The sequence below is a fragment of the Triturus cristatus genome, chromosome 7, assembly GCF_964204655.1.
Source record: "Triturus cristatus chromosome 7, aTriCri1.1, whole genome shotgun sequence".
Classification (NCBI taxonomy): domain Eukaryota; kingdom Metazoa; phylum Chordata; class Amphibia; order Caudata; family Salamandridae; genus Triturus; species Triturus cristatus.
The window spans coordinates 864,656,412-864,673,957 of record NC_140590.1 but is presented as its reverse complement, the minus strand read 5'-3'; the positions used below and the strand labels follow the sequence as shown (position 1 = coordinate 864,673,957).

At 49.0% G+C, this 17,546-nt stretch overlaps 1 protein-coding gene across 2 annotated transcripts in view; it reads left to right on the top strand.

The window, feature by feature from the left end:
- DND1 (DND microRNA-mediated repression inhibitor 1) overlaps positions 1 to 17,546 on the top strand; it is a 100,474-nt gene that overhangs the window by 28,087 nt on the left and 54,841 nt on the right. Inside the window, exon 4 of one of the 2 annotated variants that reach the window (XM_085617802.1) lies at positions 8,383 to 8,805. In XM_085617802.1, coding sequence (XP_085473928.1) covers positions 8,383 to 8,805 — 423 coding nt within the window. The remainder of the gene's footprint in view (positions 1 to 8,382; positions 8,806 to 17,546) is intronic. The other variant, XM_085617803.1, reaches the window with a different exon arrangement.

Genomic DNA, 17,546 nt, shown 5'->3' with positions numbered 1-17,546 from the left:
GCCTCAGCAACAGGATAGTTCTACGCTCTACATTGGGGAGTTTCTTTGATATAAGGTAAGGGTTGTTTATACACACTACTCCCCACCATCGTATCGTTCCTAGATGGCCCTGAACACAGTACAGTATGTCTTTTGTGACTGACTTCATAAATTGTTTTTTCCATTAGTGTTCAAGACTTGTTTTGGTAGAGGGCTTGCACCATTATGCCCAATTTAAAATGTGTCTAAGGCATTCTCATAATATCTGAAGACCATGCTTTTTCCCTTCAGGCAGAAAAAGGTTTCCTGTCATAGCGCATCCCATATAGAGCTCACATCACTAGTAAGGCATTATCCCACAGTAGACCTGCTGCCATGGCAAACACGTAAATCAAGAGGAGCCCGAATTCGAGACTGAGGGCCGCTATGAAAGGTGCACGAATCAGGTTACAAATTTGGTGCCAAATGCACCCTTCCACCTTCTCAAAAAGTCTTACTGCTGTTAATCTACTGAGTCACAAGTGTAACTCTGTACATATGGGGTTTTAATTTTGTAAACCGATAAAAAACGTGTGCCTTTTCCCACAGCATTTATGTAGCCTACCATTGCCTTACTTCTGCACTGGCCAATGTGGTCACTGCTAGAGCACTTGCTTGAAAAAAGTCCTTCCTAAATATAGGTACAACTTCATTAGATCCAGACCCCCCACCCACCCCCCCCCCACACCCCATTCCAGAAACCTGTAAATATTTTTCATAACCATGCATCCCGAGAACTAAAAAACATGATTTTACTTTAAGAGATTTATTTTTAAGGAATGATTGTCTGAATAATGGCCTAGTTCATCGACACCTTTGTAATCCTATAAGAGTTCAATCTAACTGGATGGTGCAATCCGTGTAAAGTAGACAGCTCAATTGCATTATCCTAATTTGGTTGAGTCTCCTTTACAGTCTCCACCCTAATCTGCAAGTCCTTAATCTGGGGGGGGGGAAAAATAGTAAGCACCCATGCTTCAACCCATTGTGGATTTCTACTTTACTCGACATGCCCAGGTTACCTCCAATCAGGTCCTGTGTACAAGTTAAGGAATGCAATAAGTCTGAGCAAATGCACGGGAATCCCCATTGCAGTCTGTTTCCTCCACAGCATCACCCGGTCGAAAGCAGTGGAGAAATCTATAAAGGCAGCATACAAGGCCATTCCCTTGCCTATTGGATATTTTTCGATCTAGATTTGCAGGGCAGTGATTTCTAAAGTGCCACTATGCTCACAAAACATCTCTTGATCTGCAAGTATGAGGTCATTACCAAAAACCATCTCCTGGAGGTGAAGTATGCTCTTAGCAAACAGTTTTCTGATCGCATCCAGTAATGCGATCTGCCTAAAGCTGGCGGGTGAAGTTTTAAGGCCCTTTTTAGGTCTCGCCTGGCGTTAGCAGCGCGCATGCTTTTTGCGTCACCAGTTTTGCAAAACGGGGTGTTCTGATTGTCCCGGAGGCTTCTTAGTCCCTCCTGGTTACCATCCTGTCCACTTTCTTCCCCGCCCACCTGGACTGGATCTTTTACGGGCGGTATGACAGTCTCCTTCATTAGTCAACACGCACTATTTCTTTTCACAATGCTGACAGCTGTTTGGGAAATGCGCCTCCGGTGGGCTCTCTACCTAGTCTTCAGACCCCAGGCTAAGTGTTTTTTCATGCTAATTCTATTCTTCCCCTGCTACTTTTCTTCGGCAAAGCCTTTTGTGAGTTGCTCAGTCGGTATCTCTAAACCCCTGGATATTTTTCTTTCACTGCTGTAAGGCTTTTCGTTTTCTTGCTTTGTTAATCTAATTTGGTCCTTCGCAAACTCTGTGGCATCCTGTTGGAATGCATTTGTGAAAGCTCCAAATATTTGAAGCTCCAGACAACGGCGAGTAATGCTCTGTACCCGCAAACGTTTGTAGTGTTTTTAAGTTGCAGTTTTGCAGCGTGAATCTTTCTGGATTCACTATGCTGTGCATTATTCCGCGATCTTGTGGTTGGGTCCGGATTCGTAGTCTTTTCTTTGTTTTTTTTTTTTTTTTTTTTGTAGCCCAGGTGGGCGTCGACGACCACCATTTGGTGCACCTCCCGTGACGTCGTCGTGCTTCCTGCGGAAGTCCCACCTCTGGGGCGCCATCTTCAGATTCTTTTTTCCGCCGTTGGGTCTGGATCGTCATCGGGAAGCTCCAGAGTTACAACCGAAGAAAGAAGAAAAAAAAGCAAGTTTCGTCGATAAATACTAGAGGATATCACAGGAAAGGAAGAGATTTCATCAGGAGCGCGAAGAAAGGAGGTTCAGCGCCCTTTTTCTTCGACCTTGGAGAATGCGCACTCAGAGGCCCTGAGCGCAATGGACAAGACGCCATTCAAGTTCTGCCCAAACTGCCACCACAAGTTCGCGCAGAAGGACCAGCATCCGGTCTGCAACCTCTGCCTACTGGTTGAACACCAGAGTAAGGACTGCAACGCCTGCTCAGCCTTCGCGCCGAAGACGCTCAGGGTGAGAGATCGGCAGAGAAGATCCAACGCCAGCATGGAGGGCAAGGGTAAGGCCCCGTCGCTCTACGATCTGGGCCTCTCCACGGACGACGAGGACAACGTCGCCGAGACAGCCGAAAACTTCACGGTCGTAGAGACCGACAAGAAAAAAGAAGACGAGGTAAGAGAATCGTCGAGCGCAAAACAGAAAGTACCTCAAACACGAGGGTGACTCGAGAAAATCAGAGTCTAAGTCCACGAAGGGAGCCCCGGTGCTGAAAACTTCGACGACCAAAGGGGGAACCATGGACAAGAGGCCGAGCGGATCCTTAGAAAAGGGCTCCCTGGTGCCGAAAGACGCCGAAAAGCAAGGGTCGTCGAAAACAACCCAGGAAACGGGCAGATCGACGCAGAAAGAACGGTCGACGTCGACGCAAGTTTCATCGAAAAGACCCGCGGTCGACGCCGAAAGCATCTCCGAGATGGAGAAAAAGAAGAGGCGGCTCGAGGCCGAAATGGAGAACATCCTTCAAAGGAAGAAGGAGTTCGACGCCAAGATGAAGGAATTCAAGATTCCAACGGTTTCATCGGCGGACGTCGTCGAGGTCGGGGACGAATTCGACACCGAAGGACTAACCAGGGATCTCGAAGAGGAAGAAGAGCCCTATTATGATGGTGAAGCCGAGGAAGAAGACCAACAGTCGTTCTACGACTCGGCGCCATCTACCAGCCACGACATCGAATGGCAGGATCTCGACACCGAAAACCCGGAGGAGCCCGTGGACACGTACCCTTCGAGGCCTTCGCCACCCGACGACATCTGGGTGTACAATATGGTGGTCAGGAGCGCAGCAACAGCCTTCGGCGTCAAACTCGACGAGGTGAAGCCGAAAGCCGATTTTCTCCTCGAGACCCTGCTCCCCATCCAGACAAGGAGCCAGTTCCTCCCCATGCTACAAAGTGTGATGAATCGGGGGAGAGAAGCCTTCAAGGAACCAGCGACCTGCCGGTCGATCACGCCCAGGACAGAGAAGAAATATAAGCACTCCTCCCTGGACCCCCCTTACATCAAGGGTAGTATCACTGCCGACTCCATCATAGCTTCCACGGCCAGGAGAAGAGCCAACGTGCCAGCAACTTCGGGGCCACCACCTGATAAAGAAAGCAGGAGGATAGACCTCACAGGAAGAAAGGTCGAAAGGAACGCCGCAATGCACTGGCGCATGGCGAATTCCAATGCACTTCTCAATGGGCACCAGCACTGGGACGAGATGGGGGAGCTAATAAAGCACCTCCCTGAAGAATACTGCCAAAGAGCCTCCCACCTGGTGGATGAAGGTAAAAACATCGCCAACTCTTGTATAAAGACGACGTTGGACGGGACAGAGACTTCGGCAAGACTAATGGCCATAGGGGTCACCGAGAGAAGACATGCATGGCTAAGAATCTCGGGATTCAAACCGGAGGTGCAGAACAACATCCTTAGCACCCCCTTCAACGGAGAGACACTGTTCGGAGCAACAGTAGACGAGAAACTCACCCAGCTGAAAAAGAAAACGAAACGGCGAGGTCCATGGAGGCCCTACAGCAAAGGGGGATGAAGAGAGGCAACCCCTCTAGGAGACCCTACGGTCGGGGAGGAAGCCAGCAGGGAGCGTCGCACCAGACGTTCCAGCAGGGTGATAGTCATGGACAACAAGGCCAACAGAAGCAAAACTGGCAGTACCAACCTCGGGGCCAGTCCTTTCGCGGGAGAGGGAACGGACGTGGCCAGAGGAGAAGAGGTGGTGACCAACCCTCATCAAAGTGACTCAGGAGGACGCCTACCCTCGACATGCCCCCAAGGGTGAGGCGCAGTACAGCAACATCAGGGGGGAGAGCAAAATCAAAGGCCTACGAGCATCCAACACCAGTAGGCGGAAGACTGAGGTTCTACCTTCAGGAGTGGCGGCGTATAACCACAGACCAGTGGATATTGAACGTCATGCAGTACGGATACTGCGTGGATTTGGAGAAAAAACCTCCAAACAAAAGACCAAAGGGAAGGCAGAGATCGGCTCAAGAACTGGCCCTACTCAGAGAAGAAACCCTGAAGCTTCTAGAAAAAAGAGCCATAGAGGCTGTGCCGTTCAGAGAACGCAACAAGGGGGTCTACTCGAACTACTTCGTGGTCCCGAAAGTAGACGGAAACCTCAGACCCATCCTGGACCTGAGATACCTAAACAAGTTCATCAGAACGCAGAAGTTCAAAATGACTTCGCTGCAGGAGGTGCTGCCCCAAATAAGAGACGGGGACTTCATGGTCACCGTGGACCTCAAGGATGCCTACCTGCACATCCCAGTAAACAGAAGGCACAAGGGCCTTCTAAGGTTCAACATCGACCAGGAACACTACCAGTTCACAACCCTGGCCTTCGGGCTAAAATCAGCGCCAAGGGTTTTTACAAAATGCCTGTCGGCGGTCGCGGCCCACCTACGAAGGCAGGGGATCCATGTCTACCCCTACCTAGACGGCTGGCTGGTCAAGGCAAACTGCACGCGAGAAGTGCGAGAGACACGCAAAACGCGTAACAGACACTCTGACGAACCTGGGGTTCTCGATACACTGGGGGAAGTCATCGCTGGAACCAGAGCAGGTGAAGATTTTCCTGGGAGCAAAAATCAACACCCTGAACAGCACAGTGGTGCCCAGCGACAGGAGGACAGATGCCCTACTGAAGGAGACGCGTCTCTACCAGAAGGGGCGAGCTCTGACAGGGAGGTCAGTGAGCAAGATGATGGGGATGATGGCGTCGTGTATCCAGCTGGTGCCGAATGTACGCCTGCACATGAGACCATTGCAAGAATGGCTACAACAGCAATGGTCACAAGCAAACGGAAGTTGGGAGGATCTAGTGGTTGTTACGCACGCAGTGCAGGAGGAGATGACTTGGTGGAACAGAGACAACATGACAGCAGGGAGAAGCCTGACACCAACAAACCCAACAATGACCATTACCACGGACGCATCGCAAAAGGGATAAGGAGCGCACATGGACAACCTCAGAGTGAGGGGTCTGTTGGCTCCAGCAGATGCGGTACGCCATATCATTACCTTGAATTGAAAACCATCCTGCTAGCCCTGAAGGCATTCCAGAGGCACCTGTACAACCAGAGGGTGTTGGTTCAAACAGACAACACCACGGCAATGTTCTATATCAACAAGCAGGGGGGGGGGGACACAGTCGTTCCCTCTCTCCTCTCTGGCACAGGAGATTTGGAGATGGGCCATACCTCTCAGGATAGATCTACTGGCAATTCACCTTCCAGGAAAGGACAATGTGGAGGCAGACTGGCTAAGCAGGCAGACCTCGGCATCGCACGAGTGGGAGCTCAATGGCCAGGAAACGGAGAAGCTTTTCCAGAGATGGGGAACTCCCACAATAGACCTGTTTGCAACACGCCAAAATGCAAAATGCCAAAGCTTCGCGTCCAGGCAACCAGATCAGCAATCCCAGGGAAATGCCCTATGGATAAGCTGGTCGAGGACATTTGCCTATGCCTTTCCACCGATACCCCTGTTGCACAGAGTGCTCGACAAGTGCAGAACCAGCAACATGACTCTGATCCTAGTAGCTCCGCAGTGGGTGAGGCAGACATGGTTCTCACAAATTCAAGAAATTGCACAGGGCAATCCCCACAGGTTCGAGAGAAAAAAGGATCTGCTCTCCATGCAAAACGGAGAGGTCCTGCATCCGGAGCCGGAGAACCTCAACCTGGCGGCATGGCTCCTGAAGACCTAGAGTTTGCGCACCTTAAATTGCCTCCTAGCACTATGCTGGTGCTACGGGAGGCAAGGAAACCAACTACACGAAAATGCTACAGCGCCAAATGGCAGAGATTTACTGTGTGGTGCAGGAAGAAGGGCCTGCAAAACAGAATGACAAGAGACTCAACAGTACTGAGGTACCTCACACACCTTCTAAAGAGTAACCTCTGCTCGAGCTCCCTAAGGGTACACCTAGCGGCGATCGTCGCCTACACCAGAGGTGAGAAGGGTGGAAGTTTCTTCACTTCACAGGTTGTGAAGAGATTTATGGAAGGAGCCAAAAGAATTGCCCCTCCGAAAAGGTTGCCGCCGCCAGCATGGAATCTCAACGTGGTACTGACGGAGCTCATGAAGGCACCGTTTGAACCCATTCACAAGGCCACACTGCAAATGTTTACGATGAAAACGGCCTTTCTAGTGGCCATAACCTCACTACGCAGGGTGAGCGAGCTTCAAGCACTAACACTACAGGAACCCTACATTCAGATTCACAAGGACAGGGTAGTCCTGAGGACAGACCCACACTTCATGCCCAAGGTGGTGTCGGCGTTCCACATGAATCAGAGTATTCAGATACCAAGTTTCTTCCAAAACCCGACTTCAAACGCAGAAAAGGCTCTGCACACCCTCGACGCTAGAAGAGCGGTGATGCACTACATTGAGAGAACCAAGGAACTCAGGAAATCAAAGCAGTTGTTTGTTTCCTTTGCTACTAGCTTCATGGGTAGACCAGTGACTAAGGGCACCATCGCTAGATGGATTGCCCTCACTATTCAATTCTGCCACAAACAGGCTGGACAGGAGCTAGCGGAGGGGCCTCAGGCTCACTCCACAAGGAAGAAGGGGGCCACCGTTGCCTTCCTGGCGAACACGCCCATTCAGGACATATGTCTAGCGGCAACTTGGGCATCTGTGCACACGTTCACGAAACACTACTGCGTGGACATTCAGATGAACAAGGAAGCACAGGTTGGACAGAAGGTGCTTCAACACATTTTCAACGACCAACGTTCATCTACCACCCAGCCACCACAAAATTGGGGAAAACCGCTACAAAGTCTATGCACCGCATAGTGAATCCAGAAAGATTCACGCTGCAAAACGAATAGTTTCTTACCTGTCGGTGTAGTTTTGCAGCTTGAAGATCTTTCTGGATTCACTAGTGAACCCACCCACCTCCGCCAGGAAGATGAGGTTGGAGGAAGAGGGGGTGAACTGGAAAACATCAGGAGAAATAATAACGTACAGAAAATGAACGGAAGGACTAATCAATCGCCTAGGGATTTAAAAAAAAAAAAAAAAGATGGGGGGGGGGGGAAAAGAACCCGAAGATGGCGCCCCAAAGGTGGGACTTCCGCAGGAAGCACGACGACGTCACGACGAGAGGTGCACCAAATGGTGGGTCGGCGCCGCCCACCTGGGCTACAAAAAAAGAAAAGACTACGAATCCGGACCCAACCACAAGATCGCGGAATAATGCACAGCATAGTGAATCCAGAAAGATCTTCAAGCTGCAAAACTACACCGACAGGTAAGAAACTATTCGTTTCTCTGTAATAAAGAAAGGAAAGCCGTGCAAAATAGACCCCTGTCAAAGTGGATTGTTCTGTGTATTAGCGATGTACCCTAACCAAGAAGCGCCCTCTGAAGGCTTTACTTACTGCCATCCCTTCCCATTGTGCGGAGTAGCTTGTTTTAACATCTAAACAATCCCAAGTTAGAAACCAACTCGCTGTCACTAATCATTTCAGCTCCATGTCTGAGGGCACAGAAGGGAGAAAAACGAATGAAATGGACGTCAGGTCAGAATGCAGAAGTGGTGCTACTCTTGTCACTTAAGTTGACAGTCACGCAATGCCACCTACTGGCCTGTGGAGGATACTGCTAATAAAATTCTCTGGATCTAGTCTGGTTCTTGTGATATTCTAAAAGCACGGAATCTGCAGTCCGAGTATCCACCAGGAAGGGCCTTGCAGAAGGTAAGTAACTTGTTTTGTCTTACGTGGTGTAACAATGTCACAATTATTTGGGAAAGACATACTATATAGCTGCTTCCATAAACAAACTCCATGATGTTTTTTCCCCCTACAGATAACTTGAGGTTGTATGGACAGAAGCTTAGCGTGGACTGGCTGAAACCGGACTTGAAGCAAAAACTACGAATTGTTTCGGAGAAAACCGCAACCTCTCCTGGTGAGCCAAATTGGACAATTTCATCTGTTCCTGCGCAGCCGTCAGAGAAAAAGAAACGGGACCAGCTGAAATCCCGTGGCTGTATAGTGGATTTCCTATGCATACTTTGCAGAAAGATGCAGCTGGGCTCTCCAGTATTCTTGACCAACCTCTTGGCTGTTAGCCCAGAGGGACTGATGCGCTTCTGGTATCAGGTTGTAATTCCAGGCTATCCAATTCCATTCAGTGGGTACACTTGGGTCATGCCTGACAAAATGGGTTTGCGAAACGAGCATGATCAGGCAAAGGAGGTTGTTGCTCTACAAGTCCTAAAATCACTTGGTGAGTACAAAAATTAAGCCTCATTTGTTAGGAGGGTGAATGTTACAGCAAACTGTGTAAGAGGGTGCATAGGATAATCTGCCATGTTTAATGTATGCCTGCAAGTAAGGTGATATTCCCCCATTAGGGAGTTTTCATTAAGGGATAGACTTGACTACCCTGTGAAAGGAAAGCTGGTGCAGTAGTTTTCCTGTTTTGCAAGTTATCCCAAGTGTATGTTATAGACCGGCGGTCCTGCTGGATTCAGAGACTGCGTTTAACTCCTTGGAATGGCCTTTCCCATGGGCCGTGATGAGGAAGGTAGGCATCCCCAAAGGTTTCATAGACCTCACGGCGCTACTCTATGCCTTTCCCACAGGGAGACTGTCTGAACGGCACACTATCCACCCCATTACATGGGGCACCAGGCAGGGTTGCCCGTTATCTCCTTTACTCTTTATATTGGCACTAGACCCTCTGGTCTGCCACTTTCAAGAGAAACATCTTCATAGAGGTATACAGTCCTCATCTGGCTGTATGTGGACGACTTTGTGCTATGTCCACTGTCCACAGGCCAATCTTCACCCCCCCCCCCCCCCTCCCCCGGATCCTTTGTTTTGGTGGTTACTCGGGATTGGGCATAAACTGGAGCATTCCCTTTAACGGCGGGCACCATTGAATGGGAATGTGAGTTTCCACTGACATGGGGTCACGACTCGGTCAGGTATTTGGGCATTCAGATGCATAGAGAGAGAGCAAATGGTACGGCTGAATTATGGCTCAGCCATACACAACCTTAAAGCGCTGATAGAACGCTGGCTACAGCTCCCGCTTTCTATGTCCCCCAGAATTGCACTTATGAAAGTGAGAGTTCTTCTGAAATTTCTATATATGTTCCACAATATCCCCATATAGTTTTTTTTTTAAGACCCTCAGGTCACACCTTGTCAGGCGGGGGGGGCGGCGCAATATGCCTAGGATACGATGGGATACCCTGGCCTTGCCGTACGAAACGGGGGCTGGAGGCCCCTGACTTAAGAATTAACTATCTAGTGGCACAGGCCAGCTTTGCCCATTCATGGTATCGCCCCGACACACGCTTTCCCTATGGTAGGCCTGAATCTGACTTGGCCCTCCCTACTCAGTTCCACGCCATCTTGTCCCAGGGCTTCCATCTTGATCCCAATGACATTCAGACTGTCTCCACCACGAGCTGGGCGTGGCGTAAACTCTCACAAGTCACTAGAAGCGATCCCTATACTCTTCTGAAATCCCCATAGCGCACAACCCATGGCTCCCTATCACAGAAAAGAAATTAGTTCTGCGGGTGCCCAAATCCCACTCAATGATTAAGTTCGGTGACCTATTCCCAGGAGGGCATATATTCCACAATGCTGGGAGAGATGAGGGGTCTGAATTGAACTTTATGGATCAATTTATTTTCACTAGGGTGCGCAGGGATGTGAGTGCTAAAATTACAGAATATCCTCTTGAACCACAGTCCCTCGGACCTTCATCCCTTTTAAAAACGAACCTCGACGGGAAACAATTGATTTCAAAGTTATACAGATCCTGTATGGTTCTAGTTCCGTGCCACAACACGAAGATGTGAGCTGGACTTGGGTCATCCCATATTGGATGGCCAATGGGCTTACTGCTCTGCACACATCAGGGGAATCTCCCTCAACAGCAGGCATAAGCTGATACATTTTAAATTCCTATGGAAGAGCGTACATGACGCAGGCCAAACTTCACTTTATTGATCCCTCCCGACCCATAATTGTCGAAAATGCAACAGCCCTTATGCAGATTTTCCTCATTTGACCTGGACTTGCCCCAAGATTGCGGAATTCTGGGTTGCCACTTTCGACATACTATCACAGATGACAGAACTGGAATTGGACCCCACTCCGGAGGTTGCATTTCTGGGATACGTCTTCAACATGGCCAAAAAATTATGCGGGTTAATTGCGCTGGCGCTGATTTTGGCTAAACGCAAGATTGCTCTTAGGGCAGCAAGCGGCTTCCCACTACAAATGCATGGCTAGCCAGCCTCACTTTTTGTAACGCGAACTATATGCTTCACTACTTCCACCCAAAATCCCGACCAAAGGACATCTGGGGTCCGCTCAAAACATACTTGCAGAACTTGGAGCCTGACGCCCCAAGCTCTACTCCTGATGGCATAGTTCCGACTGGTGTGGGTTGAAAAGCAGGATATGACACCATATTGTGTATAGACTCATGGCAATATCTGAGTATGTAGTCTCACCTGATTTTTGAGGATGTATGAGGCAAAAAAACATGTAATGGTCATGCATTGTAATTTGTCTCACACAGTCCAATCTCTTGTGTACATTGCACGATGCTGTAGTACGTATGGAACTATTGACGAACTGTGAAGGAACAACTGTACAAATAACACCGATATGTAATTGTCGGAAAATGGAAAATAAAGTTATTTAAAAAAGTGTATGTTATAGACCGTTATGGCCTTGACCCTTAGTTTCTTGTAGTTGGATTGAAGCATGAACTGTGCTGGGTAACACATACTGTGCATATTCTTGTATTTGCTGTGGAAGAGTTAATTGTAGACTTCTGGCCCAGTTAATGGCCATCCCTAAAGCCCTATGCACTTGTGCATATTTTCTACTGGCTTTCCTCTGGGAAGGAGAATGTATCCAATCTGAGGAGGGTCTGTGTCCCTGTATATTGTAGGTTTCACAAAGTGATCACAAATCATTGATGTACACCTAAAATAAACAAAACTACTGTGCATTATGAACCCACCACTAAAAAGCAATTGAAGTCCCAGCATGTGACTACAATGCAACAAGTTCCAAGCCAATTGTTTACGTCTATGTCAAAGTCCTATTGTATGAAAGGCATTCAGTTGGCAGGAGGCCATAATAAGGTTGCTTGTTGATTGATCTATTCGAACACGAGATGGTTGTCGTGGTTCCTCTTCGCACAAAGCATTATTTCTCACAATCCTGTATTGCTTACTGAAGCTAGTTTGTATTTGCCTTTCAACAGTTTATGGCAACGAGAGCATCCTACCCACGGTGTTGCAGAACAAAACTTCCATCTCCCAGAAAATGCCAGTTCTCCTACACGCTTCCAGTGCTCCATTTTCAGGAGAGAATGCTGTATGCATACATTGGTTTGCAGTATTTGTACACACAGTTCCATTCTCTCAACACTAGTCTTTCTACCAGATGTGAGGAAGATGGTTCAACCAACAGCAACATTTCTCCTTTCATCATGAGGCACAAATGCCCTGATAAAAATGTCTATATCCAGGCAGGAAACCTCTCCTTCACTACAAATTACCTCAGTTCGAAAGAGATTATCATTTTGCATTTTTATTAAGGCTTGGTAAATTGGAGTATGGCACCAGAATTCAGATTGGAAGTTAATTTTCCAATGTTAGTGCTCTTGTATCGTCTCACCATCTCTTTAAGAACATTCCCAATTTATTAAGGTTGAACATTCTGGTTTTGCTTAAGCACCACTAACCAATGCCTCCGAGGAGTTGTGGGAGCACATGACTGTTTTCCAATTTATTAGGGCCTGTATAGGTCTATAACCTAAATCTCACCTTGGAAAATGTGTGCAACTTAAATGGCTTCTCATCAGACTTATAGAGCTGACCTTCTATTAGAACAAAGGCATTTTTGTAGTCTTGAGGTAATAGTATTTAAATAGAGCTTACTGCCCCTGACGAGGTGTCCAAGCATTTTTCGATGAGTAGCACACTACTCCAGAACCCAAAAACAATTAGTGGTGGATTAGTATAGGGAAATATGAGTTAATTTGACTGGTGTACATGCTAATCTGTTAGTTAGATTGAATAGGATAATGGAAGTATAGAATAGGGAAAAGTCCAGAAAGTGTTTTTATTTTTGGGGGGGAGATCGTAGTAGTGAGATAAGGTTTTGAATGAGTAAAAACATAAGGAGGGAATGTCTTAAGTGTTCTCTTTCAAGGCAATCCTCTTTACACTGGATTAGCGACTTGCATTCCTGAGCAGTAAAGAATCTGATTTTTAAGTAAACAAGAACTGAGGGACACTCTATGCCCTGAAGATCGTCCTCATTCAACGTGTCAATCTTTTGATTCACTACTTTTATGAAGGGGCTGAGCATTTTCAACTTCCTCTGACCACAATCGCATATTTGGGGTTGTCTGAGGCCAAAAGGCCTCAGGGAAATTGTGACCTTGTGCTCATTTAAGAACGAACTCAAGGCTGCGAGCTACTCTGAAGGTGTTTACGAGCTACTGGTAGCTTGCAATCGGCCAGCTGGCGACACCTATTCAAACAGTAAAAACCCAATATTTTTGATTACTGTGGAAAAGGACCATTAGCGAGTGCAGAGTGGCAGACTGGGACTACTAAAGCTGACAATGGTATCAAACAACTCGTTGCATTAAGCCCGACGTGATTCATCCAAAGTTGGAATTAACCTAACTTGTTGCAATGTGCAACTTTGATAAAATTGATCCTTTGTTGCCATAAATCCCCTGTGCCTGTCCATGGCTGCACACAGAGTTTATCCTTAAAACTGCTTTCTACCCTCCCAGGAAGCCGTGCAAACCACTCTGCAAAGACCATAGCAGCCTACTGGGTGTTACCCCTCTCTGTCAGGAAGCCACCCTAGTGTTACCTTTTTTGCCACAGCTACTTGGTGTTAAGCTTAGGGTTTAATGAACAAAACCTACTGGTTCTGAAGGGGTTGGTATTACATGGCAAAATTGCATAGTAGTGAAGGTGTCCAATCAAATAAGATTGTGTTCGAGGCATATGAGCTGCAGATTATACACTGTGCATAGATCGCCATCTGGTGTTGGGCCCGGATGTTTGCCGTTTGTTTTCTTCTTGGACAGTCTTTGGAAGTCACGAGTTCGGTGACTCCTCCTTCGGTCCGTACTGCGCATGGGCTTCGGCTCCATCCTCAGATTGTTTTTTTCCGCCATCGGGCTCGGATGTAATACTTCGTGCTCCGGCTTCGAACCTTTCCAGTTTGACCTTCAACGAAAAATCCTCGTCCATCGAGATTCTTTAGACTAAATAGACTTCTTCATCTCTCTCTCCGGCACTTCTTTGATTCCAGGGATCGGCAGCGGCCTTCGGGCCTATCTCGACTCCGGTCTCGGCCGATGGAAAGGACTCCCTTCAAGAAGTGCCCAAAATGTGGGTCTAAATTTCCCCACACCGACCTCCATCAGGTGTGCAACCTCTGCCTCTCTCCCGAACACGAGGCCCGAGACTGCCCCGCCTGCAACTCTTTTCGATCGAAAAAGACTATTCGGGATCGACGAGCTCGACGCACCATGGCGCATTCATCGACCTCGGCTCCACCTGACATCTTCGGAAAAGACACCGGAGCTTCGGGAAGGCAGCACACCGAACCGAGCAGGAGGACGATGTCATCGGCGCATCATGGGCCGACGACTCCAACGTGGAGGAGATCACACCGGCGCAGAGGGTCGTGAGTACTCTACCCCCTCCCGCTCCCATACCGAAAGAGACTCCGGTTACCCCTTCGCCTCCGCGCCTAGGGAAAGCCAAGCATACTGCTTCCATCACCCCACCTTCGGGCCCGGTGAAAAAGCATCACAAGTCTCCTGGCGGCTCGGGCTCGAGCCAGCCTCCTAGTGGCGCCGAAAAACATTCTTCGGCACCGAAGAAAACAAGCTCCGTTCCGAAGCCATCGGTGTCGAAACCTGGCCTCCCGGTGCCGACCAAACACAAATCCCTCGGCACCGACGCTTCCGTGTCGAAGCCTGCCTCGGCGCCGACCAAAAAATCGGACACCCCGAGAAAGCATGGCGCGGATAAACCAACGAAGCCTTCGGTTCCGAAAACATCGGCACCGATGGAGGAATCTGTGCCGGAGGAACTTTTCACACCGGATCCTCTTCAAAGGACTTTTAACACAGGATCCAAGGACTGGACATTTAATTTTGTCTTGTCTTCCAAGAAAAGACTTTTGGTCAAACCAACTCCTCCTCCACCACCAAAACGGAAGGACTCTGCCACATCCACGTTCAGAGTACCCTCCCCACCACCTCCACCCCCTCCTCCTCTTCCACTCCCGCCATCTCCACCCTCTCCACCCTTGCCTCATCGCTCTCCAACCCCGTCTCCAGACCCTGATGACCACGGAGATCCATTCTATGATCCCACAGATGCCCCGCAGGACCCCACTCCTCCGGGAACACCTGACCCATGGGAGGATTATCACAATCCAGATGTGCCTCAGGATGATCTCTATCCATCCAGGCCATCTCCACCAGAGGACTCCCTGGGGTTCCACCACCTCTTACAACGGGCGGCACATTATCATGGGGTGGAGTTACACAGTGATCCAGTTGAGGAAGACTTCCTACTTGACACATTTGACATAGCAGATAAATCCACCGCTATATTACCATGCTTACAGGGGTGACCAAGCATGCCACAGAGGTTTTCAAAGACCCAGTCAGAGCTAGGGTCTTAAACCCCAGAATAGAAAAGAAGTACAAGGCAGCCCCCACGGATCCTGTCTATATTAAAGGACCAGCGCCCCTAGACTCATTAGGAAGCGCGCCAACTCTGTCATCTGGTGAGGCTCCACCACCTGATAGAGTCCAAGCTCCTAGATGCTTCAGGCAAACGCACTGCCTCGCAAGCTGCCAATATGTGGCGCATCACCAACACGCAGGTGCTGCTGGTGAGGTATGATAGAGCGCTCTATGATGAGCTGGAGGCTCTCATGCAACATCTCCCAGAGAAATATAAGAATAAGGCTCATGAACTGATACAAGAGGGAAAGATTATTACCAACACCTCTATTAAATGTGCACTTGACGCAGCAGACACGGCGTCCAGGGCTATAAACACCAGTGTTCTGCTTCGCCGCCACGCCTGGCCCAGGATCTCAGGCTTTAAACCAGAGGTCCAAGCCTCTATATTAAACCACCCTTTTGACCAACAACACTTATTTGGCCCAAAAGTAGACGAAGCCCTGGAAAAAAAGGATACAGATACGGCGAAGTCTATGGGAGCCCTACAATCACACACCCCTAGTCGCTCTTTTCGCCGTTCCTCCTTTCGAGGCTCTGGCAGAGGTTACTCTTCCGATAACGCCTCCACGTCCTATAAGTCCCCTCTTCAGAATACCTTCACAAAGGGCTACCAAAGAGGTGGATATCGAGGAAACCATAATAAAGGCAGGGGCAAAACCAACACCGCCAGTTCTGCCACACCGCCCACACAATGACTTTCCCCTGCTCCCCCCAGACCATTCCACTCCGGTCGGGGGCAGACTACAAGACTTCCTTCAAACCTGGGAGACCATAACGTCAGACAAATGGGTGACCCAAATTATTCGGTCAGGGTACTGTCTCGAACTAACTTCTACCCCCCCCCCCCCCCCCCCCCCAAATATTCCACCCAGACACCGTGCGATGTCACAAGAACATACCACACTTCTGAAACAAGAGGTACTCTCCCTCCTGCAAAAACAAGCTATAGAGCAGGCACCCGTCAATCAGCAAAATTTAGGGGTCTACTCTCTGTACTTTCTCATACCGAAGAAAGACGAGACCCTACGGCCCATTCTAGACATCCGGCCTGTAAATGCATATATCCATTCAGACCATTTTCATATGGTAACACTTCAGCAAGTTCTCCCACTCCTCTGTCCGGGCGACTTTCTCACTACACTGGACCTGAAAGACGCATACTTTCATATTCCAATACACCCTGCTCACAGAAAGTACCTCCGATTTGTGGTGGACGGCCAACATTATCAGTTCAAGGTTCTTCCCTTCGGGGTCACAACCGCACCACGGGTGTTTACCAAATGCCTGGCATTAGTGGCAACACACCTCAGAAGACCAAACATTCACGTCTTCCCCTACCTGGACGACTGGCTCATAAAAGCCGCTTCCTACCACCAGTGTGTGCAGCATACAAACACTACCATCCAACTACTCCACCAGCTAGGCTTTACGGTGAACCACCAAAAGTCCCACTTGATACCATCTCACACAAAGCAATACCTCGGTGCCACTATAGACACCTCAAAAGCTATAGCCTATCCCAACTCAGCCAGAATCGCAAGCATGCAAGCCCTGCGCCAAAAGTTCCTTCTTCAGCACTCTCTCCCAGCAAGAGTGTTCATGAAACTAATAGGGATGATGGCGTCTTGCATTTTCATAGTGCCCCATGCAAGACTTCACATGTGTCCACTCCAAGAGTGCCTAGCACGCCAGTGGAACCAGGCCCAGGGACAGCTGGCGGATCTGGTGTTGGTGGACGGCCGCACCCATCGATCTCTGCAGTGGTGGAACACCACAAACCTTTCCAAAGGGCGACCGTTCCTGGACCCGGTTCCTCAGGTGATTCTAACAACGGACGCATCGCTCTCCGGCTGGGGAGCGCATCTATTACACCTCACGGTGCAAGGTCTATGGACTCCACAACAGAGGTTTTGCAGCGTGAATCTTTCTGGATTCACTATGCTGTGCATTATTCCGCGATCTTGTGGTTGGGTCCGGATTCGTAGTCTTTTCTGGTTTTTTTTTTTTTTTTTTTTGCAGCCCAGGTGGGCGGCGACGACGACTCACCATTTGGTGCACCTCCCGTGACGTCGTCGTGCTTCCTGCGGAAGTCCCACCTTTGGGGCGCCATCTTCAGATTCTTTTTTCCGCCGTTGGGTCTGGATCGTCATCGGGAAGCTCCAGAATTACAATCGAAGGAAGAAGAAAGAAAA